At 37.8% G+C, this 27,071-nt stretch overlaps 1 protein-coding gene across 1 annotated transcript in view; it reads left to right on the top strand.

Annotated features, from left to right (window-relative positions):
- The window catches only part of GAK (cyclin G associated kinase), a 64,729-nt gene that overhangs the window by 12,818 nt on the left and 24,840 nt on the right, over window positions 1–27,071 (top strand). Inside the window, exons 7-19 of the mRNA XM_056513598.1 lie at window positions 280–369; window positions 6,317–6,452; window positions 7,052–7,164; window positions 7,707–7,818; window positions 10,005–10,128; window positions 16,974–17,023; window positions 17,110–17,258; window positions 20,012–20,134; window positions 21,899–22,032; window positions 23,052–23,246; window positions 23,814–23,931; window positions 26,262–26,341; window positions 26,665–26,858. Coding sequence (XP_056369573.1) covers window positions 280–369; window positions 6,317–6,452; window positions 7,052–7,164; window positions 7,707–7,818; window positions 10,005–10,128; window positions 16,974–17,023; window positions 17,110–17,258; window positions 20,012–20,134; window positions 21,899–22,032; window positions 23,052–23,246; window positions 23,814–23,931; window positions 26,262–26,341; window positions 26,665–26,858 — 1,618 coding nt within the window. The remainder of the gene's footprint in view (window positions 1–279; window positions 370–6,316; window positions 6,453–7,051; window positions 7,165–7,706; window positions 7,819–10,004; window positions 10,129–16,973; window positions 17,024–17,109; window positions 17,259–20,011; window positions 20,135–21,898; window positions 22,033–23,051; window positions 23,247–23,813; window positions 23,932–26,261; window positions 26,342–26,664; window positions 26,859–27,071) is intronic.

Here is a 27,071-nt window from a genome sequence, read left to right as displayed (position 1 = left end):
TTTTGCCTCATGTAGAGCAGTCACTTTATGTGCTTTGCTGTTTGGGAGGACTCTTGACTATCACAGTGTTACTTGAGTAGTCCTGTCTTCATGTGACCTTATGTTAAAGCTATTTTGACTGTTGCAGGATTCAATTGATGGCCTTTTCCTTGACAAGTGTTTCTGAAATTATTTTAAAAATGAGCATACTATCCATTCTATATGGAGAGCCATTTTCTTGTTTGAATGCTGTTAAAGCTCATTGTTCAAGACTATTTCAATAAATTCTGTCTTCTCCAGATCACAAGGAATACGACACCAATGTACAGGACACCCGAAATGATAGACTTGTATTCAAATTTTCCAATTGGTGAAAAGCAGGACATTTGGGTAAGAAGTTTGTTTCTTGCTGCATCATAGTTGCTGGTGATTTACTGATTTTGCAGGCTTCATGTTAGCTTGTTGATTAAATAGCTAAAATACTGAAATAAATGTAGGATGCTGTCTTAGATCAAAATAAACTTAAATGGTATAGCCTCTGAATCTAAATGTTAAAAGAATGAGATGTACTCTTCAAGGTTTTCTTCCAGATCAATCTTGACTTCCATTTGAGAGGCAATGCTGAACTTCTCTAACACTCAGTAGATCTGTTGCCTAATGGAGCTTCCCACCATAAATCCAGAATACTTTGAGTCCTTAGATTCAAATTCTTGCCTTTCATGCTCTAATGCACATATAATCCTGGGACAGCACATTGCTGAGTTCGAAGTGGTTTTGTCGAGGTATGGCATGTAGCTAAAATACTGACAGATATCAAGAATGAGAACAATGCAGAGATCATTCATGCTTTGTGTAGAAAGGATGATAAGCTGTTCACATGCACTAAAAAATCTGTAGTGAGAATCAGAGGTAAATGATAAATCCTCAGCTGTACCTTTTCCAGCTAGATAGTATTCAACTACTGAGGTGCTCCCCAGTAGCGTAGTGCTTAGCTACTTAGTTTATAGGATGTTTTTTACAGAGGCAGATGTCAAGCTGTTCAGTTCTTACCTGTATCAGCAGTGTGTCAAAAGACAAATTGATAAAATGTTATGCTGGTGCTTTAAAAGAACTTCGTTCAGTTTATTAAATTAGTGCAAGATATTGTGAAAACTCTTGTTTTTGTGGCATATGAAGAAACACCAAGTAAAATGCATTGTTTTGGCCACTTATTCTCTTCATGTGCATGAAATACTGTCAGCCTGAGCCAGGATTACAGAATCACAAGGTTGGAAGAGACCTTCAAGATCTTTCAATCCAACCCATGCCCTAACAGCTCAACTAGACCATGGTGCCAAGTGCCACATCCAATCTTTTTTAAACACATCCAGGGATGGTGACTCCATCACTCATTTCTCTGGGCAAACTAGTCCAGTACTTAATCATTCTTTCTGTAAGAAACTTTTTCCTAACAATCAACTTATATTTTCCTTGGTGCAGCTTAAGACTGTGTCCTTTTGTTCTGTTAGTTGCTGCTTGGAGAAAGAGACCAACCCCCACCTGACTACAACCACCTTTCAGGGAATTGTAGAGAGTGATGAGGTCACCTCTGAGTCTCCTTTTCTCCAAGCTAAACAACCCCAGCTCCCTCAGCCCTTCCTCACAGTTTGAGTTCCAAGCCCCTCATCAGCCTTGTTGCCTCCTCTGGACGTGCTCAAGCATCTCAAGGTCCTTCCTAAACTGAGGGGCCAGAACTGGACACAGCACTCAAGGTGTGGCCTCACCAGTGCTGAGTACAGGGGAAGAATGACCTCCCTGCTCCTGCTGGACTCACTATTCCTGATCCAGGCCAGGGGCCAGTGGCCTTCTTGGCCACCTGGGCACACTGCTGGCTCAGGTTCAGTGGCTGTTGACCAGCACCCCCAGGTCCCTTTCTGCCTGGGCACTGTTCAGCCCCTCTGTCCAGCCTATAATGCTGCAGGGGGTTATTGTGGCCAAAATACTAGGCAGAGCACTTGGACTTATTAAGCTTCATCTTACTGGACTTTGCTCATCCATCAGCCATTCCAGGTCTCTCTGCAGTACCCTGCTACCTCTGACAGATGGGCATTCACTTCCAGCTTAGTGTCCTATGTAGATTTCCTAATGAAAGACTCAGTACCCTCATCCGTGTCATCAATAAAAATATTGAACAGGACTGGCCCCAGCACAGACCCCTGGGGGACACCACTGGTGACTGATCCCCAGCTGGATGCAGCACTGTTCACCACTCTCTGGGCCTGGCCATCCAGCCAGTTCCTAACCCAGCACAGAGTGCTCCTGTCCAAGCCATGGGCTGCAGCTTTTCCAGAGTGTGCTGTGGGAGAGTGTCTAAGGCCTTGCTGACGTCCAGGTACACATCACCCACAGCCTTTCCTGCATCCACCAGGTGTGTCACCTGGTCATAAAGGGAGATCAGGTTGGTCAAACATGACCTACCCCTCCTAAACCCATGCTGGCTGGGTGTGATACCCTGTACAGGGCCATCCTGTAAGTGCTGTGTGATGGCACTCAGAATAAACTGATCCATTACCTTACCAGGCACTAAGGTCAGGCTGACTGGCCTGTAGTTACCAGGATCCTCCTTCCCACCCTTTTTGTGGACGGGAGTCACATTGGACAGCTTCCAGTCACCTGGAACCTCTTCAGTGAGCCAAGACTGCTGGTAAATGATGGAGAGCAGCTTTGCAAGTTCATCTGGTCCCATAGATTTATGAACATCTAAGCTGCTCAGCAGTTTTCTGCCTCCTCCTGGATACCAGGAGGACCATTCTGCTCCCTGACACCAGGTACCAGCCCAGGAGGACAGCTGTCCTGAGGACAAGCCATCTTCCCACTAAAGGCAAAGAAGGTGTTAAACACTTCTGCCTTCTCCTCATCTGCAGTTACAAAGTTCCCTCCCTCATCCAGTAGAGAACAAAGGTTGGTCTTACCCTTCCTTTTGCTATTAATATATTTGTAAAAACATGTTTTATTGTCCTTTACAAAAGTTGCCAAATGAAGTTTGAACTGAGCTTTGGACTCCCTAATTTTTTTCCTACGTGCCCTAGTGCGCCCTGTAAATACTTCCTGAGGGACCTGGCTCTCCTTCCAAAGATGATACATCTTCTTTTAATTCCTAAGTTCCTTCAAAACCTCTTTGCTCATCCAGGCTGGATGTTTGCCTTGTTATCATCCAATTAAACACAAAACTAGAAATATATTTAATAAAAGCCTCACACAAAAGGGCAATTGCAGATTTTTTTTTTGTTTAAAATAACTCTGTATATGTTGGTGTTAACATGCTGATTGTCTCCTTCTGTGTTTTAGGAAGCTCTATTGCATTTACCATATCTTGGTTGTTCCATATTTTTTCCTTCATGCTTTGGGTTCAATAAAAATATTAATAAAAACGTATTTGGCAGTAGAATGTGGTCCTGTCTCTGGAAGCATAAATGATTTGTAATTTGTAGTTAGGTTAACAAAGCACTTTTCTGAAGAAAGCAGGTAGAGTGATTAGCACTCTTGAGTCTGTGTGTTTATCACAATGTGTGAGCTTAAAAGCAAAGGAAGTAATACCTGTCATTGCAGCATAGATGAAAGGTTAGTTATCAACCACATTGACTCCACAATGGGAATGTGGTTAGGTTTCATTATAAGACTAGAGTTTCTGAGACTTGGCTGACTGCTTTCTGTACATTTCCTACCTAAGTCTAAAGATCAGAAAATAAACACTAAATCCAAATAGTGACATGTTTTAGTTACTTGTTTTCAAAATTAAAATGAATTCCTGAACTGAAATTCAACTAAATGACAGGCTATTCATTGTCAAGTGATTTTTTGTCCATGTTTGAAAGGCCCTTCATACCCTCTCACTCTCAAAGATTTCTGAGCAAAGGAGTTGAATTTTGAAACGTTTGATAGCAAAATTTCAAAGTTGGGTTCTCCTTCCCAATATCTAATTAAAAAAATCTTAGTGGTCCACGCAAGACTTCGTGCAAGTTTTAGTTCAATGTGAGCTGAACAATCTCTTTAGGTTTCATGTAGTTTAATTTGACTTAATTTTGTTTTGGTATAATATCTGTGTCATCCTGCAGCTGTACTGTAGGATTTCAGTGTGCTGCTTGTTGCCTGAAGCTAGTCAGGGCAAAAATAAAAATATTTTCAATTGTTCCAAACAAACCCACCCCTTCCTTACCCTCTCAATCCCCAAGCACTATCTCAACCTTCCAAAAACCCCACTGACACCTTAAGGGAGATTTAAATTAGTTGCTGGTAAAGGCCCACTAGCTGGTCAAAAAGTTACTCCTAGTTGTATTTGATTGCTTTGTGGTTCTGCTTTTTTTTTTTTTTTTTTTTACCTTCTGGCATGTGAGTCCTCAGACAGACCCAGGCAACCTCTACAGAGGAACTGTGCAGCTTTGGGACAACATCTTGGGAATGGACTCTTCTGTCGTGTGTAGCAGTGCTGAGGATGTGTGAATGTTGTTGGCTTTGAGGGGTTGCCTTGCTGCAGCTGAAATTGCCTTCCAGCCAAATTGAATGACAGTTGGTGTTAAAAACGGCTAAAATTTGTCACAGTTACAATCCTAAGTTGCAGGTAAAACAGAGAAAATTAAAAACATTCTCCAGCAATTGAAGCAAAAATCAGATCTGAGTGGCCTCTCCTTTCCTGTGTGTTCAGCTGCTTTCCTTGGTGCTTTTCTCTCCTGTGTGGCTATGTATGCTCTCTCCTGATGTGCGGAGTGTCTTGGACTGCACAGGGAGCAGCTTCGTTCCTCTAAATGATGATCTGCTTTGTAGGCAAGCATTTCATGAAATACAATCTACTGATTGTATCTTCTGTACTGCCCTGCTGGATTAATTAGTGTGGACTGTGTGGTGCTTCCATGTACACATTACAGAGAGTTTTTGTCCACAGCCTGACAATAATGTGCAAAAATATGCAGAATTGACGTAGGTACTTCATTTCTGGTCCCGGACTGAGAGACTCTTAACTAAGTGTTTTGGAGTAACTAAATCCTTCAACCTCAGAGACTTCAATTACTTTCAGACCTTAGAAGCTATTCTTGGGATAAATTGACAGCTAAGGCATGTGGAGATGGTGCACACAGAGTACTTGAGGCAGTGGGCAATTTTCTTGGGTAACATCTTGAATGCATTTTTTCATTTGTGAGTGGTATAAAAGCCCATATGCTTTAAACAGCCATTCATACTGGGGTTCAGAAGAAACTTTGAGAAGGAATTTTCCAACTCATTGTGCCAGCAGTTAAGTGGAGGCATTGGATGCTTTATTATTAAACTTTTATGGGTGAAATGGAACATGTTTCTGTTACAGTAACTCTGTCAGCATATTTCATATCTTAATTTATTTGAAAAAATGTGTGTCAATTTACATTTACTTCAGTAGCAGATTCAGTTATCCTAGCTAATCCCTAACACTTAGGTTATTCAGAGATTAGAATTCAAAACTGGCTTCTGTTTTAGTTGTTGTCTTCTTACAAAAATCTCAAGTTGGACTCATGAAGGAGCTTCGAAGTTCCCAGGGTTTAGTAGTCCGGATTTTGTGATTTTTTGAGGCTTGAACGAGCTAGTCTGGAAATGGTCTTGAATTTTATTTGTTCCGAGAGTTGAATAGCCATCTACCCATAGGGAATAAAGAGACTGTCATTTCGCGGTTGTTTTCTTCAGACCTTTACCAGAAGATGCGTTTTAGAGAGGTTGTTGTGTGTCTCCCTAGTGTCATTTAAACAATCAAATATGTAAGCTTAACACTTATATAATCACCTAGCTTTTGTATTGCATAGCAGTGTATCTGTTAGACCAAATTCTGTCTTAACAAATAGAATATGTCTCCTTGCAGCACAGGATGGAGATACAAAATAAAACTTCTAAACATTTTTGAAAGAATAATCCTGTTCTTGGATGTGTTCAGTATGGCAAGAACTACTCTTTTTTGTATGTTTTGAAATTTGTAAAATGGATTTTTTTGTAATGACTTGTAAATGATCTTTCAAAATAGACAGGAATAGTTTTCCCAGGTAACAAGTGATAGGACAAGAGGAAATGGCCTCAAATTGCAGGTGCTTAGGTTGGATGTTAGGAAATATTTCTTCACTGTGAGGGTTACTGGGCATTGGAAATGACTGTCCAGGACAGTGTTTGAGTTACTATCCTTGGAGGTATTTACAAGATGTGTAGATATGGTACTGAGGGACATGGTTTAGCGGTGCTTTACTTGGCAGTGCTGAGTTAATGCTTGAACTTGAGGGTTGTGAAGTTCTTTTCCAGCCCTAAAGGTCCCCATGGTTCTATGCAGTATTTCTGTTTATCTCTGTAGGCTCTGGGCTGTATCCTGTACTTGCTGTGCTTTAGGCAGCACCCATTTGAAGATGGAGCTAAACTTCGCATAGTCAATGGGAAATATGTCATCCCACAAAATGACACACGCTATTCTGTGTTTCATGATCTCATTCGTAAGTTGACAGTGTTATTTTGTTTGGTGTCTTTGTGGATGCATCTTGTTATTGTTATTGTTGTTTTACTGATTGCTAAGTGTTACTGACATGTGGTGGTGAAAAAGGTAAACTGCAGGAACTTCTTATTTTATTACTAATCTTAATCCATTATTTAAAAACTATGAAATTTTATGTGAAAGTGGCTTTTTTTAGTTTTGTTGAGTGTCTTGTCATTGGAACAAATTGTCTTTTGATTTGGTTTCTTTGAACTTGCTTAAAAAATAGTATTTGCTTTAGGTTTCAGGTAGATTACTGGTAATGCTAATTACTGTTCCAGAAATGTATCTGACTCCTAACAGTATTAGACACAATGTTACCTCTGATGTTCATTATTAACTAATCCCAAAGTGTATTCTTTGAAATATTATTGACCCTATATAGTGTTGTGTTTTTCTTATGGATACTGTAATGAGAATTATATTTAGATACTGACTTAGCAGTTTTTCCACTCTGTTCATATGTTTGCTTGTTGCACTGGAATGTATTGAAGAAATAATTATCAGTTGAGAGAAGCTCTGAAGGATTTGATACATTGTCTGAATCTCTTCTTTTTTAAGGCTCCACTTTGAAAGTGAACCCAGAGGAGAGGTTGTCCATCACTGAACTTGTAAACCAACTGCAGGAGATTGCAGCAGCTAGGAATGTCAATCCTAAATCCCCCATCACAGAGGTAAAAATGTCTCATAAGGACTATCATTGATTAGGCCTCATTTTTGTCCTCTGCAGTGATTGTGCATTTAGTAAAAGATTTCAGAGCAGGTCCCCAGTTCCTTAGTATTTTATTTTGAAGTTCAGTTAAATCAATCAATATCACTCAAAAGATCTTTGAAAATATGCCCTTTAAAGCACAGGGACCTTAAAAGAAATAAAATATTTCTTACTGCTTTTTGAAAATCTTTTCATCCTCTCGGTTTATTCTTTAGTATGCTAGCACTCTGTTTGACATGCTGTGTTTTATCATAATTAACTTGCACAGAAAAGTTTTGTATATGAAGGCTCTGCCTCCACTAACTTGAAACCCACTTAGGAATCTCCTTTTCAGTGCTTAATTTGCACTATACTGCAGGTGAGTCAATTAGTGTATCTTAACTTTCTGGCTTTGTCCTGAGGTTCAGTTTGCTTGTTCTCACCAAGTAGCAGTGATTTGCCAAGCATAGCAAGATGGCTAAATTAGCAAGAAAATTCTCATCTGGCATCTCATCTCATCCTCAGCTCCTGGAACAAAATGGAGGCTATGGGAACAATGCTCAGCCTCGGACATCCATGACCTCTGTTTCACAGAGCTCCAAGCCTGCGGGGCAGCTCAACAATTTGTACAATGCAGGTATGTTCAAAAAGAGATGTCATTTTAGTATAAAGACAATTACATATCTTCCATGGGGGAATAAAGTAATTTGGGGGTTTTAGATATTTTGCACTAGGACTAGCTATTTGGCCTTTATATCCTTGCTCCTTGTATTTTTTCTTTTTTTTTTTGCAAGGTTTGATTTTATGTTGATACATGCAAATATGAATTTCTCAAGTTCATTGCTGTGCAAGATAAAAATTTTGTTTCCTATGGAAAGTAATTTAATGTGCACTATTGACTGGTAGAGGCAGTAGTGTTTGCATAAGTGAACTAAACCTTAATGGATGTGTGTATATGAGAAGCAGTCATGGTCTAACAAATAAGAGCTGTAGAGGAAGTGTCTTTGGGTTATGAGAAACAGGTGAAAATAGCTGATTTTAAACCCCAAAATATTTTGATTCAATGAGGCAGTGTTATTTGTAAGTGCATTGTCTAAAGAGCACCAGTTAATAGGAGGCTGAATTTAAACTGTTAAAAAACCTTGGGTGTTTTAATTGAAATTTTGTTACCTTGTGGCCGAAGGTACTGAAATCAGGGCTTAGCCTGAGCACTGAATCTCTGAGGTAAAAAAGTGGAGAGTTGCCTTTGCTTTTCAAGAGGAGCAATTTAATGTCAGGTGTGTTAAACATAAAAAGATAGCAGCTATTTGTGGTGTGTTGGTATCACTTTGTGTTCAAATGGGCTTCATGTCTTGCAGATGAGAGAGCTTAGTAAAGAAATGCAGAAGCGGTTGTAGGGACTCTGGCTATGAACCATAGTACTTCAGTAATGCTCAGAAGTTGCTAATCTTATGTGTGTTTTAGACTGCAAAAAGCCTGTATGAGGAAGAAATAATTCCATAAGCATTTGGGTCTACCTGTCTCTCCTTTTCTTTCCTACCCAAAAAGACTTTTGACCCCCCATGATACATTGAATTGCATGTGACAGTGATAATAGTCTAAAGCTATTTAGTTTTTTGCTTCCAAAAGATCCATGTCTGACAGCCTCAAAGGGAAAAGGCAGCAGTCTAAATTCAGTCTGGTGGGTATGTAGTCAGCACTTTCAGGAACAGCTGTAGCTGGTACTGCCTTGGGTCCAGCTAATTATGGAAGCATTGTCCAGGCCTTCAGGAGGGGGTTGCACAATAGGGTATCAGTGGTGAGAGTGAGGAGTTGGGGTTCTATCTGACAGAAACAGAGGTTGGATTAGCAGAACTAAATGGAATAAACCAAAACATGTCTCCAAAATGACACAATTAAAAGCTGACATAGATAGTCTGTAGGAATGGATAGTCCAGAGTATATTCAGTTGAAAATACTTAATATAGTAAAGAAAATAAGCTTGATAGGCTTGTTTACATCTAGTTTTTACTATTCTTTCTGTACCCATATTAACTATTATATCTGAATACGTAGCACTTCAGCTAGTATAGACGATATCAAGGGACTATTTCATATTGTATTCAGTTTTTCTTCCAGCTTGATATTTCTTGCTTGATACTAATTATGATGACCTGTCAATGAGACAAGGGATATTAATTTTCTAGGGGAAGAACTAAAATTGGGTAACATTTATTGAATTAATAGTATGTGTATATAAATTTTTGCGGAAGAATACAGCATTCCTAATGCACTTTTAGTCAAAAGTCTGTCTGGTCATCTGTTTTGTGCAAGAATGCCTACTGTTTATTGTATACAATCATAATAATAGGGATATTGTGCTGGGATGTTGTGCTATCTAGGTTGTTGTGCTTAAAATTTAAGCTTAACTATGCCAGCTGCTTCTGAAGCCCTGCATTAAATTTGTCTACTGGAGATGGTTAAGTAGATCTGCTAATGTTAAGCTGCACTTTAGAAACTGGTACTAAAGAAAGGCAGTGTTTTGCTGCATTGACACTATGAAACATATGCCTTAGTTCCAGAATTTTTTACCTTGTTTTCTCATAAATACAGACAGCAAATTAAGGAATGTGTTAAATATATCACTAGTACTTCCTGACCGCAGGAAGTACTGATTTTTTGCATAGGTCATAGTTAAGGAGAACTTTGAAATTGTAACCTTACAGCAAGGCATAGCCTGTATGTACATTCACTTCCTTCCAGCTTTATAGGCAACGTACTTTAAGTCATATCCTGGAATGGGCTTCATAATAAAGTACAATTATTTTTATTCAACTGCTCTAGGCCTGACCGTTGCGGAATGTGACCAGACTTATGGAGGGTTCTTTGATATTCTGAGGGGTGGAACAGAGCGATTTTTCACTAATATTAAGGATACATCTTCTAAAGTTATCCAGTCTGTGGCCAAGTGAGTAAAAAAAAAATAAAAAAAATTTAAAAATTGTGCTGATAAGAGTTCTAAATGAAGGCACAGGAGTTTACTCCAGAAATGGTAAATTCAGCATATTTGTCCGAGTTTGAGCTGTAATCACTGATAGCTACCCCCCTGAGATTATATGTATGATATTAATACAAAAGTTACTTCAACAGTCATATACTAGAATTGAGAATGTTGCAGTAAGAGCCTGTAAGTACTACTTGTTCTACAGTATTTTACATACTGAAAACTTTTGAGAGATGAGAAGGTGGGGGCTGGAGCAGCATGGAGAATTGAATTATTAGATAGGGCCTTCTTGAGTAAGAGAGTAATTAAAAAGATGGAGTGGTGAAAGGTACAAATCAAGGGAATAGATGTGAGGAGGGAAAAAAGCCTGCAGGGAAATAAGGTCTTCAGTTTAGTTTCCAGGTGCAATCTTATGCCTTCAGTGTGAGAGGAGCTGCCCTGTTTATCTCCTTTGCCCTGCATTGCATGTATGAATATTCTCATATTTAAAGGTGTATGTTTTCAGATTTGTATTGTATGATTATTTTTTCTAATCAGGTTGTCAGTCCCATTTCAAATATTTCTAATACTTATGATCAGTATTAATCAGTCTGTACAAATTATGCATTTTTAGTTCATAATAAAATTCTATGCACTGTTAAAGGGTTATTAGTTCTAATAAGAGCAGGTAAGTATTTTCTGAATACTATGTCTTTACTAGAGCCTCCAAAAGCTTACTGAACTGTATCTGTAAACTGTATCTATTTTGCACTGTAGGCTTTGTGAGATTGTGTTGATTGGGATATTATGTTACAGCTTGTGAAATGTATTTCCCCATATGTAGGTTTTTTCCAAATTTGTGTTATTTGTGCATAGTACTGCTCCAAAGAGTTTATAATGATCAGGTAGGTTAGATTTGTGAATACTGCACCTCTGTATCGGCTTCAAGTGTGGTTTTAGCTTTTGGCTTTTACTCTTAGTCTGTTTAAACTGCCAAATATTGCTTAGAAAGGCCACATCCTCTATTTTTAAAGATTGCAAAATCAGCACTGTTTTGGTTTGTCCTTCAGCTTTCTATAGAAGTAACTGAGACAGTGGCATTAAACTTTTCTCCCTGGGAAAACACAGGACAGGGAGGTGTACAAGGGGAACAAACTGTTTCATGATGAAAAGCAGTTTTGACAAAATTACAAGCCTGCTTTCCCATGGCTGTGTGTTAGATTTCAGTATGTTTTTATACTACATATATCTGAAGTACTTCTACACTTCACTTTCTTATTCTCTTGACTCCACATGACTTTCTGGGTGCACCTCCATCACTTAGTTATATTTGAAGCAGTTTTCTCTTCCTGCTCTTGCAAGTGGTTTCTTCCTATAGGCTACTGGAAGTTTAATTACTTTTTTGAATTTCATCTTGTGCAGTTTTTCCCTATTCTAGTGGTGGATTAGGACTGTCTAAATTGTCTTTTTAATGTGGGATGGCTTGTGCTGTGCCTACACCTTATTTTTATTTCTCTTACCTTACAGATGTATGTAGCTTTTTGCTTTGTGTGATTTCCTTGCTTCCATAGTAAGTGTAGTGGGCAAGGAATAAAACAGTAACTGTACATCCAACCACATCTGCAGAGCTCATCTAGCAACTTCTGAAGTACTGGACAGTGAGTACTTGCTGTCTGAAAAGATTCTGTTCAGTTCTCATGCTCTTCTCTACAACTGTTTGTTTAGATTATACTGACTGTCCAAAATAAATCTTGCATCTGTCTTACTGTTGAGACTTAGTATGCCTCTTCTCAGTTGCTAGTTAGTGTTCTATTCCTGAGCACAGCAGCTTAGTGCATGGCTTGTGGAACTTACTAAATATTAGTTGAAAGAAAACTCACTACTTTTACCTTGTTTGTTTGAATTACGCTAAGTCATATATGAATATTTACTAGGATTGAAAATTGAAAATTGATTTTTTGACCTCATACTGGTTTGTAGCTTTTAATGGATAGGTATATTGTCATATCCAAAGAAGATAATTAGCCAGAGACCTTTTCAAGATACTAAGGAATACACATATGTGTGGACTGTGGTGGATTGACAGAGGATTGTCAGACAATGTATGCTCAAGATTCATCATGAGATCAGTCCCTTTTAGATGTTGTGGTCTTGGTTGATTGAATAAAGGTTTTTGTTGACTCTTGACCAGCACCTGTGACACAATATTTTGAAACTCAAATTTTTGTTTAAGTTCTGCACTATTATAAGCAAATCTTGGTTTTGTGGAGCACCCTCTGTCTCCATAGAACTGTGTTTTTCTTTTCTTGTGTTATGTAAGTGAATATAGTCATTGGGCTGAGAAGTGGGGAAAAAAAAGAGGGAATGCTCCAAGCATGTATTTCTGCTAGTGAGAATCAGTTACTTTAATACTTTCTTTCCAGTGACTGAAAGAGAGACTCTCTCCACTTGTAATTTGCCAAGGTTATTTCGCAGCCCTGAGTTGTCTAGTTTTCATTCTTTGGATTGCCTTTATTTTGAATTACTGTATTTGACAGTTCAGTGAAATGGCAAATCATGGATTAACATGGCCAATAATTGCTGTTCTGTAAGGCCTAAAGTAGGCTTAGTTCCTTTGGTATTTAACATTGACTTTTCTGCTGAGAGTTCCACCCCTGGGCTTGTGCATTCTTGAACTGTGTTTTAATCAAGCTGAATTGTTAATTCTTTGTTTGCATCTACTATAGGGCATGTCTTATGTCTGTCATGTTCATTCTCTGCCTTCACAAACTTGTGTTGCGGATATAGCTGATACAGTCGGCGATGTGAGAATACCTGTTCTGCTGTTGCATCTTTGACTGCCTTTCCAAAACTCTTCAACCAACATAAGAAGCAGACATTCTGGAAAAAATAAAATGTCTCTTCTTTGTCATGCATTTTCCTCACCCCACTTAAGCACTTTCCATGTTGGAGTCTATCATTTCATTAGGTAGGCTTTCTCCTTCCTACTTATCATTGCTTTTCTGAATTACAGTTACTTCCTTTGTCTGCAGACTACTATTTCACTGAATCCAAACTACAGTGTAAGATCTAAGTATTTTGTTGTTGTGACAAAAAATTTAATGTTTTCTTTTCTGTAACTATCTTTAGCTTGGTTCTAGTTTTGGTCTCTTGTTAGTCCTAATAAATGATAAGATCTGAAAATTGAAGCACACATTACAAGCTGCTAGGAACATCTTTATGATGAGGACCATCTTTATTGTTCCCCAGGCCATCTCAGTTGCAAGTGTCATAACCTCTGTTGCAGGTTCAGGTCAGGCTGATGCAGCAGCTTATAGTTACATGAGAGAGGACAAAGAACAACAGAGGTTTAACCCTCTTGTTACAAACTGAATTAAAAGCAAGTAGCAGGGTGGAGATGGAGAAGGTATGTGTTGCTTTGTGGAGTGGCACCATCTGCACAGACAGTAGCTTGGATCCAGCAAATATCCGTGTGTGCCTGGAAGCTCATCTGCAGCTGTGCAGCCATAACATTTCTCTGTTTAGCTCATAAATTTCTCGCTTGTGGAGCCTCTGTGCCCTTGACCAGTTTTTATGCTTATTGAGGCCTGCATCCATACAGGTTACAAATGCCCTGCCGAAAACCATAGCTAAATGTTTTAAGGATTGGATCTTCACTGGTATTGAAAACAGCAGGCAAAACTTGCGATCAGTCCCCCTTTGCTTTGTCAGAACGATCACTGTTGCTGAAGAGATTATAATGTAGCAATCTAGGAAAAATTAGCTGCCTTTTATGCTTGCTTTCTTTGCTTTTAATTTTGTTTCTTTAATATTTTATTTCCTGGATCTTTGCATTACACTAGGTATTGCATGATTAATTCACTTCTATGAAGCAAAACCAAGTGGTAACAGATAGATGTGAATTTTAGTGCTGTTTTTCTTCCTGGCTTTTAAAAAATAAATTGGAAAAAAATTATGGATGGAATTTTTTTTTTCTAATGTTGTAAGTGTAGAGATGTCTGGAGGAAGGACTTCTCAGTGTTGCTGCAGTGTTTAATTTAATGGTTTATGTGCTCACATTGTAACTGTGCTGGTTAGTGTGTCATTCTTTGTTCTTTATGTTCTTGAGCTGTTAGTGAACAGAAGGTACTGCCTTAGAATTTGTTCTGCTAGTTTATTTTGTGAGTTTAGTTGCTAACTTTAGTTTCATTGTTTTTAATTTTCTGGAATGCTCTTTTGTTTAATATTACTTACAGTCTTTAGGTGTGTCTAGTCTCTGGCAAGAATGATAATGCCAACCATTTACACAGTGAGAAATTTTTAACATGTAGTTAGAACTTCTTACTTCTGCTTTGGTATTTATTCTGCAAAATCAGAATTCATGTCTAATTTGCTTCATTTCATAGAATCAAACAGTAGTTTGGATTGGAAGCAGCATCTGATTCTAACCCTTGAGCAATGGGCAGGGACACCTTCAACTAGACCAGACTAATATCAATCTGCTCTCTTTCTGTTTAAAGCCATTCCCTCATATCCTGTGATTATGTCCCTTTGCAAAATGTCCCTCTCCATCTTTCTTGTAGGCAGGCCCACATTAGATATTGTAAGAACCCCATACCTCCATACAGAGACTAGACTAGTCTAGTCCCATCCTACAATGAAGTAGTCCCAGTTTTAAAGAAACCTGATATCATCAGAAAAGTGACTAGATGTTGGTGTCGTATCATACTTTTTTTTGGGGCTTAATTAGATCCTTAAAAGCACACGGAGTTTTCCGTGTTGGATCACAGGCTGAAAACACTCTGTATCTCTGTTTGCATGCTTTTCGTCTCTTTTCACCTGCCAGCAAAACTGCTATCTGAATGAAATTCCTGCTGTTAAGGATATGAAAGGAAAGACCTTATTTGTGATTTTTTTACTTAGGGAGTTTTATCTTGAAGTGCGTAGGAGTGCTTAAACAATGGGAAAAATACATGGTTTTTTTTTTTTACCTTCTTACCATTTAAAGAATGGTTACCATTCTGACGTAAAATGCTCTGCTGAAAACAGAGTACCTTGTATTAAGGTCTTACTATTGATATAGCAGTGAATTCAAGGACATGGAGACTTGTGTTGATTTTATAGTTAAGAACCTTCATTTTAATTAAGACTGCAAAAATTCTGAAGCTTTTTCAGTGTAATAGCCACATACTTGGGATACTCCTGCAAAACCTAAAGCTTAAGTTGGCTATGCTGTGCTCAGTTGTTGACATACTGAACTGCACTCCTATATCTATGTGATGTATGTGGTGTATGGTGAGATCCATGTTCCTAATGTTGCTTTTTAATTTAGACAATAAGAGCCAAAGCTGAGTTGAGTGGTGTTAGTAATAAAAAGTCAGTAATAAAAAGTCAGTATCTGAAAGTCTTCCCAAGTTCCCTTCAGTGTGAGTATTATTGGTTTTTTGCTCTTAATGGTTTTGTGCCAGTATCACAAGTTGCTGCTTAACCTTGGTGTTACAGCATGAAGGGATAATGGTTCTGTGTTATACAGTTATAGTATTAGTTGGTCCTTTATCTTGATACCAAAAAACCCTGATATTAGAATGATTACATGTTTTCTTGCTTGAAGCTGCTGGATGTAACCAACAAATAGCATTTGACACTTCTCATCTCTATAAAGGACTACAGTCATCACATATTTTAGTAAACAATTGTTATTAGCTCTGAATGTAAATTTCTGCCTTAATTAGTTTGGCTGCAAGAGGAATACCACTTAAGCTTACATGATGAAAGTATGAAAAATTGTGAGTTTGTGCCCATTTGTGTACCTCCTTATGCAAGGTTTCTCAAGGCTGAGGGGTTTGTTTTTTTTAAATGCTTTGTCTAGTGAGACTCAAACTTCCTTGTGGTTTCAGTTGGAGACAGGGAGTCATTATCACTGCTAGGACAATGATTATGCCATTCTGCATAAACACTGTTATATGGCCTTGCATTCAGAAAATTGTTCTTTCCTAATCTAAAATCCTCTTCACTATCTTTCTATATTAAATATACATTTATACATACAATGTTTTTAATCAATCCCTCTAACCTCCATCATTACTATTACTAGCAAGCAGTAAAGAATCAAATCAAAACAGGTGTTACTCTGTTGCTGCAGGAGGATTAAATTGAAGGAACCTTAAATCCGGGACTATGCTAAGGGAAACCAGGGTCTGGCTGGTAAGGAAACCTGGTCTGACTGTGAGTGCACAGTGTGTAGGGAGTCAAGCAGGGCATCCATTGGCTCTAGCTGCACACAGGAGCCTCAGTCATGTCAGGGGCAAGTCTGATGGTCGTTTGAGTGTGATTATCAGAGTCCATCCTGAATGGCTAGACAGGGAAGTATTCTTAACACTGTCCATATGGAATTTGTATATTGGGCAGCATGGCCATCTGCACTAGATAGTAACATGCCAGAATTATGTAATTTAAACTTTGATGTTCAACTAGTAGTCTTCCTTTTAAGATTGAGATATTCTTCATTAAAGTTATTAATGTATCCTCATTAGGCTTTTAAACTGACACCCTACAGTGCATTTTTATCAGTAAGAGCAGGGGCTAGAGGAGTGAGTTAAATATTAAACGCATCTGTACAAAATCCCACAGATGGTTTTGGTGCAACTGACTTAAATAAGTAACTGCTTAAACACAGTATCTCTTCTGTAAGCACTATTCTGAAACTCTTGAAATGTGAATGTAAAAAGCCTCAGATGGAAGAAATGAAACGTTATTCATAGTGGTGGGTGCCACATGAGAGGTCTGGCTTTTAGAATTATGGCTTGAATGGTTATATCAGCCAGTATTAACGACACTGTGTTCTCTTTCAGTTATGCGAAAGGAGACTTGGATATATCATATATCACTTCCAGAATTGCTGGTATGATATCTGTATCTTTCTTAAACTTAATTTCTCATTGGTCTTAATATATGAAAAATCTCAGTTGCTGTTTTTTCTGTCTTCAGTGATGTCCTTTCCAGCTGAAGGTGTAGAATCTGCCATCAAAAATAACATAGAAGATGTGCGGTTGTGTCTGGACTCTAAACATCCTGGCCATTATGCTGTGTACAATCTCTCTCCAAGAACATACAGGCCTTCAAGATTCCATAACAGGGTGTGTTTAGTATTTCTCTAAAAGGTCTTGGAACACATTGTTTTCATTATACCTTCAGCTTTTTATTGTAAAATAGGTTAAAGCAGATTAATCAAAAAGATGACAAAAGAATAAGTATAAACACAAGGTCAGAGAGTAACCTATGTTCTCCTTGTCTTTGCTTTAAATCCACACTTAACTGGTAGTAGACTAATATTTAATCTGACTGACTAAAGTCTGTTTGTTCTAGGATAGTGATATCTTTGAAAATATGCCCATGTACCTTATGTGTTTCAAATTTAAGTGGTGAATACTTAAAGTAATTGAAATCTTACTAAAACGTCAATCTCTCCTATATTCTACCACTTTCCTTTATCAAGAACATGGTGACTGATTGGCATAATCCATTCACTGGTTTCTCCTTTTCTCACTACATATTATTTGATTCCCATGTGACTCAGCCATAGCTGACTGATTGTTCCTACTATCTTCGGTATTGTTGGAGCTTAGCTAAGCCTCCATTAGCCTTCCTGGCAATTTCTCTGATACTAATATGAAGGTATTTGCCTAAATCAGCAACAAGGTGTTGAAGACATCTTGTTAGGTGCCAAAATGCTGGAGACTTCAGTGTCTGCTCCTAAGTAAATCTCAGCTATCCTGTAAGAGGCTCAACAGTTGGGACTGTTACTGTGCTGTGAGTTGTCCAGCATCTTAACAGTCTGTAGGGATCGTGTCCCTTCCACACAATACTGTTTGCCAAGAATAGAGTCTATTTGGTACAGAATAATAAAGCCTTTTAGGGCTTTAGTATGTGGAGCCATCCTTAGCATTATATCAGTTATCAGAGTTGACCTAACATGTCAGGGTGAGGTATAATTAATGTATTCTTTCTAGTGCTATCATTTTCTTTTGTTTCCTTGTAAACAACATAAAGTATTGTCACACCTGAGAGGAACCATTACTGCCTCTTTGAATGAATGCAATCAACTCCTTTATCTGTATCTGGCTCAATATGAGACAGAGGCTATTCAAGGTGGAAGACAAAAAAAGCTTGATTATGCAGGAAATCTACTGCATGCTTATTTGTAGCAGGTACCTCAAAGCAAAATATTCAGCATTTCTTTTTAGCACTAGATTGCTGGGAAGTCTGGGACTGATGCAGTGAACTGATCTGTTCCACACCCTGCAGAGTGATCAGTCTCTGTTTATGGAACAATAAATTCTGTGCCTGGGAATTTGTTTGCCGATGGTTTTTTTGGTTATGCAAGTCTGAGGTATCTATACACCTGGTATTTCTGATGTATTGATACTGAGAATGGGAATATGATCTTGGTTTTGTTGGGAAGTCTTACTAGGTCATAATTAGTTGAAACTTTACAGGTTTGTGACCACTTTATTGTCTAGGAGTATTTAGGAAGGCAGTTATTTTTCTTGGAAACAAACTGTAATTGTATTTGGAACTATTACCTGCCTATTCTTGAAATTGAGATGTCCAGCAGTGCTGACTAACTTCATTGTTCAGCGCTGGGTGAGAGCAGCCGTGTAGGAACCTAAAGAAGCTTAGTTTTACTTTAATGCCTGCAAAGGATGATTATAGCAAGCCTTTAAACATATCAGAGGAGAACAGCTTCTAAAATTCTTAATTCTGATATTTGCTTAGAAGGTATTTATGAAATTGCATATTATTGGTTTTTTCTGTTTACTATCTGTATGGAACTTCTACAGATTTCTTTAATCTTGGTTAAAATTAATGGTAGTTTTGAAGTCTTCTCTGCTAATTTTAAGTCCTTCTTGGAACTGGTTATTCTGAGAGTTTCTGCACTATCCATCATACTGCTAATTGTCAGTGCACTTAGAGTTGAAAACACAGCTAAAGAAACAGAAAGCAATGTTGGTTTTTTTACATCTTGTAGTAACACCTAGTATTTGAGTAGAAAGTAAATGGTGAATTAAAAGGAAAAAGTCAGTACTTTCACTTTATTGAATACACATGTTTTCTGGTCTGAAGCTGCAGTGCTTCAATATAATTATTTTGCAATGATGTGATTTAAGTTCAGTCAGCAAACAAGCCCCACACAGCTGGCTGCTTATGCCTCTCTGATAGAACGGGGCAGGGGAATCACAAGGTAAAAGTGAGAACTCATGGGTTGAAATAAAAACAGTTTGATCAGTAAAGCAAAAACCACAGATGCAAGCAAAGCAAAGCGAGGATTTTATCCACCTTTGCCTATGGGCAAACAGGTGTACAGCCATCTCTAGGAATGCAGAGTCCATCATTGATTATGATTACTTCAGAAGAGAAACGCCATCACTCCAAATGTTTCCCCTTCCATTCTTTTCCCCCCACCTTTATGGGCTGAGCATGATGTCCTGTGGTAGGGAATATTCCTTTGGTTAGCTGGAATCACCTGTCTCACTGTGTCCCTTCCCAGCTTCTTGTCCACCCCAAGCCTGCTCACTGATGAGGTGATGTGAGAGGCAGAAAATACTTTAACTCCTTGCTCTAAGAGTATTTCAGATAGTAATCTGAGTTCTTGATACTTCTTATGCAGCAGATTTGTTGACAGAGCTGAAGTTTTTTATTGCACTTCATCCTAAAAAGTGGTGTTTACACTATGTAACACTACTTTTCTTGAGCAGCTTGATAATTTCTACATGAAGGTGGCAATAAAGTGTAAAATTTCTTTGTAGACATTTGCATAATCTAAGTTGTGTATATGTGACAATATAATGCTGTTTCTCACGTGTACTGTCTCTTGTCTCTCTCATTGCAGGTTTCTGAATGTGGCTGGCCAGCAAGACGAGCACCAAATCTTCAGAATCTCTATAGCATATGCAAGAACATGCATTTATGGCTGAAACAAGACCAGAAAAATGTTTGCATTGTGCATTGCCTTGTAAGAAATTGGTTTGAGTCTGAAGTACTTTGTTCGGTAGAGCTTTAAATTGTAAATAAGGGTGCTAGCATCCGTTAAGTTTGTGGCTGTTACTGGCTTTCTTTACTGGAAGCACTGGGGTCAATTCCTTCCTGTGTTTGTAGGGAAGTTATTTGCATCAATTTTCTCCTTAGGGAAACTGGTAGGGTAATGTAGCCCTTGCTTACTTGCATTTAGAGTGGCAGGCAGTATTAAGACAAAGTAGCCTTTGGAAGAAAAATAATCTGCTCTATTCTTTCAGTATTTGCTCCAGTTTTGTTTTCTGTGTGATAGATGGGTGTATACTGCATATCCCATTGCTGTCCATTTAGAATGTAATCTGTAGCCACAAAATTTCAGAAGCTGACTGTAATACTCCTGGTTTACTTGCTTTTGCTGGCAGCAGATTGCTCTGTAGATTTCACTGTTCTCCAAAGTATTACTAACTTTGATATAACCAAAAGAAGCCATAGAACTGTCTATAGAGCCACTTCATGTCCAATATGGTGGGGGGAGGAATGAATTTAAAGAATACTTTGCTCAGAATTTGAAAATTGTCACTCTTACATTTGTTCAAGAGAATTGCATGTGAAATTTTGACATTCTTACTTTGCTGCAGAGTAAAAAGCAAAACATAACTATATGACAATGCTTCCAGTGCTGCTGGAAAGCATTCAAAACCTGTCTGGTGATATGGTACAGCCATCAATAGGGAATTTCACTATCAAAGTCAAAACCAGGATTTGTTAATCTGACAAACCACATTTGGGTGTTATGTGGTGTTTTGCAAGTAAAAAGCCGGTTCACATCAGCTCTTGAAAGCCAGCATAATTTTCAGTGCTGCTGTGAGGTTAGGCATCTAATTCTGTATTAATACTATACTTCTAGTATCTCAGTGTCACATGATTGCTGGTCAATTAGGTAAAAAGCAGATATGATGAATTAGCACCAGTTTTTGTAACATCTTTCCCTCTAAGTGTTTTGTTCAAGGTACCAAACTCATTCTTTTTCCTCACATGTGAGTGAAACTTTTGTATATACATGGCTTTGTGCCAGATGTGGTGTAAAAAGTGTACTCCAGAACTTTAAGAAGTGCATGATAAAAATTCTGTTCCATGTTGCAGGCAAACAAACCTGGAGAAGTCCTGTTCTGTCAGCCATTATCTCTTTCAAATCTTCTGCCTTTTATAATACAGGGATGTACCTGGGATATGTGTATAGCTGGGATTCCTACAGAAAGAAGCTCAGTTTTTTAATCTCTTTCTCTTGATTTCTTGGCAAGCTATTAACAGTTTTAGACAGAAGTCTAAAGAGTTTAGTGTGGTCTAGTTCTTCTGAATCTTTGTACTTCTCTTGCAGCAGAAGTCCATGGCTGTCAGTCAAAAATAGCAGTGTTCTGGGATTTCAGATAGCAGCCAGGAAACAAACCTAAAAAATGGGTATTAGTGACAGTAAGGTAAAGAACATCAATTGAAAATTTCAAATACTGTTAAGTTAAAGTAGTTATTCACATTTGAACAAGAAAGTAATATGTAGTATCTTTTGTGCGGCGTGGAAGTTAAATAAAAAGCTTTCACATTCAGATACTAACTTCAAGTCAAATAATGGCACTAGACCTTGGACATCATGACATTAAATAATTATAGTATGAAGAATACCTAATGGGATGTTCTTCAGGAACTTGGATAATGCTTTTTTGACTAGATTTACTAACAAAGCTACTTTTTTTTTTTTTTTTTTTGCTAGGATGGAAGAGCAGCATCTGCTGTTGTAGTTTGTTCTTTCCTTTGTTTTTGTCGTCTCTTCACTACTGCTGAAGCTGCTGTTTATATGTTCAGTATGAAACGCTGTCCACCTGGCATTTGGCCATCTCATAAAAGGTACTGTAAGGTACTGTTAAAGCAAGTAGTTATTCAGTTCTGAATATGTTACTGGGTGTCTTTGGAAGGATAAATTATTTCCATAATACCTGTGTTCAGACATCTGTTTTTCCGAGTATTTTGCTGTATTGTGAATAGAAGGTAATTCTGAATTTTCTGAGTCAGAAAACTCATCAGAAGTGGGTCAAGTGTGCCCTATGGTAAAGAAATGTTAGGAATGAAGACAAGGGTGTGCAGAACTTTTGAATGCTTTCTTAATTATAAAATCCTCTTCCACATGTGTAAGACTTATTTCATGTTTCCTAGTTTATTACAGTAGGTTTTATTATGTCAGAACACTGCAAGCTCTGAGGAAATACCAGAAATTACTTCTGTCAATTGGGTAAAAAATACCTAGATTTTTTTTTTTGTTTTTGTTTTTGGTTTGGTTTTTTTTTTGAGTGCATGCAGAGGTCACTTGCATATACTTTGACAAATATTTGAAACTGTTTATTTGATTTAATTTGATAGATCTTATAACCATGAAGTATGAATAACAAGTGACACTGTTAGTAAGGGTGTTTCCTACAAAAAAGATTTAGATTTTGAAGGGTGGGAAATAAGTATTAGCTCAGTATAAATGACAGATTATTTTTTTGTGCACATTTAGTTCATGTATACTTAAGGGGTTCTCCACAAAATAATGTATACTAATCAGGACAAATTTAAAGCCTTTAGGAAGATTTCAGTAATCCTTTATGTATAAGATACAAAATTAATAGTTCTCCTAGTTCAGAGTTATAAGGATTTGAAAATGTGACTAGTTTATTTTACAAGTCATTATATGTAAAGCTACAGACCCCTTTGTGTCATTCTGTCAGATTTGAAAATCTGTTTGCTGGAGGCGGTGACAAATATTCACTGTTTCGCTGTTAGCACTTGCCAATGCTTAGTGACTGGGTAAAAGCTGAAGTAACTCGCTTATGTGTTTCTAAGAAATGTTGTGCTCTGACTAAATGAGTACCTTCTTGTTTTGGCAGATACATTGAGTATATGTGTGACATGATGGCTGAAGAGCCCATTATTCCTCACAGCAAGCCCATCCTGATCAGATCAATTGTCATGACTCCCGTTCCACTTTTCAGTAAGCAGCGTAATGGCTGCAGGCCTTTTTGTGAGGTTTATGTGGGAGATGAGAGAGTAGCCACTACCTCCCAGGAATATGACAAAATGAAGTAAGTACAGATTATGACTTGCTCTGAAACAACAAGTTATGTTTTTCTAGATTCTAGCATTTACATGTTTCTAGATTCTTCTATCCCCTTTTAGCTGATCTCTAAAGGTAAATCATGAATGTGGTTGTTATAGCATCTTGGATCTGGTCTTCCAGAGCAGCGCGGGTGGTGGTGGGTTGGTACACTGGACACTGTGAGGCAGTGGGCAGACCCTTTTCTCACTCCATGTGATGTAAGACTGGGACATTGATCCTCAATGTACTTGTGCTGAGCATACCATCGTGTCTCAGTTGTGGAAACTGTAAGGATCCCCCAGGCATGGCAGCTGCAAGGTGACTGCTTGTTATCCCCAGTATGGCTCGGGTGTCTGCACAATTGCACATGGTACTAACACTGCTAGGTGTGGGTAATCATAGACAGGAAAAATGAGAGAATACTAAAGTCCTTCTAGCTTTTCAGCTACTGAAGGCCTTGGAGAAAGCGGGCTAAATCTAAAGTAATGCACTATTTAATCTCCTTTTAAACGAAATTAACTGTGGTTATGTTTTTTGGTTTTTTTTTCATTAGGGAGTTCAAAATTGAAGATGGGAAAGCAGTAATCCCACTGGGCATAACAGTCCAAGGAGATGTTCTCATTGTGATCTATCATGCCAGGTCAACTCTAGGAGGACGACTGCAAGCCAAGGTAATGATAAATTTAAGAGCCTGAATGGAAGATTTGCTCTTTTTTGGTTGCAGTTTTGTATCCTACTAATTATCTACTGAATTCTTTGCATTATTTACTATTCTTTGTTCAGAGAAGCGTTTGAAGTTTTCATTGAATTGTGAATTCAACCTTTTCAGGCATTCTGAGTATGTCCACTCCTACTAATGCTATACATATAGATGTTTTCTGGAAAGTACTTCAGTACTGATAATTGTTATATTTGTAAGGAAAGCCCCTAGCCAGTTGTTTTTTAGGCAGCGATTATTATCTGTTAAGTTGCACAAGCCAGAGCTTTTTAATTCTGTGTGCACAAACTGCAAACAAAGGAAAAATACCACTCAGCAGAAAAATGGGATTCCAGAGACGGCCTGAACAAAACAGGCTAGAAAAATCCATGTGATTTTATAGTCTATTCCTAAACAAGTTCAGTTTTTGTGGCTAAATTTCTTACTTGTCTTTGTTCTACTAGGGAGAATGCATATTTCCTTTTTTAATTCAACTATGGATGCAAATGTATTGCAAGATTGCAAAAAATTTGTTAATGAAGCCTGTCTTCAAATTTTTTAAAGGAGAGGCGTGTTCTTTTTTCTAAAGATAAGTAACCCAAGTTAAACTTGGAAATCCATGTAAAAGATAAGGAGGGGTAGTGGAAAGTTTAAAGCTTGGAGCTTTGTGGAAATTGATTGGACAGTTTTTCAGCCAGTTTTGGTACATGTGGGACATACATGTGTATGTATGTATTCATGCACAGTGTTACTGAAATTGTTTTCCCTCTGTTTTTTTTTTTCCTGCGTTCTGAGTAGAAAGGTATGAAATCTTGTCATGTTGTAGAGGTTCAACAAGACCTTCCAGAACACCTTAAAAGTAAAAACCCAATGAAATAATTTCTTAGTGCACAAAAATAACTACTGTTGGTTTAAGGTCATCTAGAAAAAGGCATGAAACGGATGAAATTTTGCCAAGGTTAGGTTATACTCCTTATACCATCTTTCATGGTATGAGATTCTTTGATGTGGTTTCTCTGGCATTTATTTACTGATAGAAAAGACTAGAATTTTCTCAGCTGTTGGCTATAACTCATGATACATCTACAGTGTGTGTGATGATCTGAGTTTGGAGGTTTGATGGAACAATTTTCAGTGTGTCCTTAGTTTTATGTGCTGTAAATTGCCCCCTGAAGTTCTCTGCAGATCTCTTACAGAGATTAACCACCACATTTCAGGATTTTTCTGGGTTTAGGGCTAGGCTTTGTGAATGTCTTTGACTTTCTCACAGCTAATTTGAGAGAGAGTTTAGTTTATCTTCTAGAAAAGTGGTGGTAGGGACGGAAGAATCAGAGAAGCTCTCTTCAGTATGTCTCTGTCTCTGAGGAGCCCAGCGCTGGGCATCACAATTACAGATGAGGCTTCACTGGTACTGAATAGAAGGGAAGGATCAACCTCCCCTTAATCTGTGGCAACGCTTTGTGTGTTACTTGATTTCTGGCTGTGATGTTCAGTAAATTCTCATTTACAAGGAAAGCTTTCATAATTCCATTTTATTATATCATATTTTCTGAACTATTACTGCATGACTTCTTAGTAAGGACTAGCAAGACTAATCACAGGTGTTGTGACTAATGCTAGGAAACAAATACTGGCTACATTGATCAGTGAGCTGTAATTTGGATTGTGCAAGATCAGGAGCTACCTGAATATTCTGTAGTAGCATTTTCTGGACACTTGTATTCCCACCAGTCATGAGAGAGTAGTTTTTCTGCGAACGATTGGGTGATAAAATGAGTCAGTTCATAGAAACCCTACAATTCTGTCTAGAATTAATGGCTGACTTGAAGTTGCACAGAAAAAAAACTCTTTGCATGCCTTCTGAAGTGTCCTTTTAAATGTGCTTCATTGAAAACTGTTTTTAATCTAGTCCTTTATGTGTGACGCACGTATATTGCTTGATTAGCACTATGGATTTTTCTGAGCATATGCTGTTAAAAAAAGGAACAAGGGTAATACAATTTTATTCAGAACAGGATCTGGAAATACTTTAGGCTTTGATAGTCTGTTTTGAGGTTAGTGATGAGACTGATCTGACTGAAGATCTTTTGGTTTGTTAGTGCTAGTAATAGATCTATTTAGGTTCTTTTTCAACTGCATTTAAATCTTACAAGATAAAGTATACTTGTAATTAAATGGAACTTTTTGTAACAAATACTGAAAAATATTTTAATACTGATAATACTTTGCATAATGCTAAAGGCAGAACACTGTACATGTTGTTCATATGGATTTATGTAGTTTTCTATTTCTTGTTTTCAACAGATGGCTTCAATGAAGATGTTTCAAATTCAGTTCCATACAGGCTTTGTGCCCCGAAATGCCACTACAGTGAAGTTTGCCAAGTATGTTAACACCATTTTGGAGGAGACTGGGAGAGGTTTTCTTTGAAACTGCTTAACCTGCCAAATGTCAGCATATAGCAGAGAGAGGAAATATAGTCAGTGCAGGAAGTAGATGACCTTGATTGTAATAAGATTCTTTTGTTTACTCACCTTAAGGTTTTGTTCATGGTACCAAAAAAAACCTATGTACAAAAATACCACCTGTTTAAAATGGGAAAAGTAAACAATGCAGTATTTTTAACATTTTATAATAGTTGCTTTGGATTTTTGTTTTGGACTGCAGTAGATCAGTATCAAGAAACTTCCTGTCTGTGTCTTTACAGATATGATCTGGATGCCTGTGACATACAAGAGAAATACCCTGATTTATTTCAAGTCAATCTGGAAGTAGAGGTGGAGCCCAGAGATAGACCCAGCTGTGAACAGCCACCTTGGGATAATATGAATATAAAGGGACTGAATCCCAAGATCCTCTTCTCCACTCGAGAGGAACAACAAGAGATTTTATCAAAATTTGGTAATGAATCCCCTGTAAAACTAGAGAATATGAAAGAGTTTTCAATGTACTTACTGCTTGAGGCTTTTGTTTAGTTTTTGATGTTCCATTAATTGAGAGAAATCTAAAAGGGTGGGTTTTTTTGTAAATATCAGTTAAAAATATGCATTGTATGGAGGAGCTTAAGTTATCCTCCAGTAATGGGTTGTAATTATACCTGTCTTACTTTCACTG

The sequence above is a fragment of the Oenanthe melanoleuca genome, chromosome Z (genome assembly GCF_029582105.1).
Source record: "Oenanthe melanoleuca isolate GR-GAL-2019-014 chromosome Z, OMel1.0, whole genome shotgun sequence".
NCBI lineage: Eukaryota > Metazoa > Chordata > Aves > Passeriformes > Muscicapidae > Oenanthe > Oenanthe melanoleuca.
This window is presented reverse-complemented; position numbering and strand designations above follow the sequence as displayed.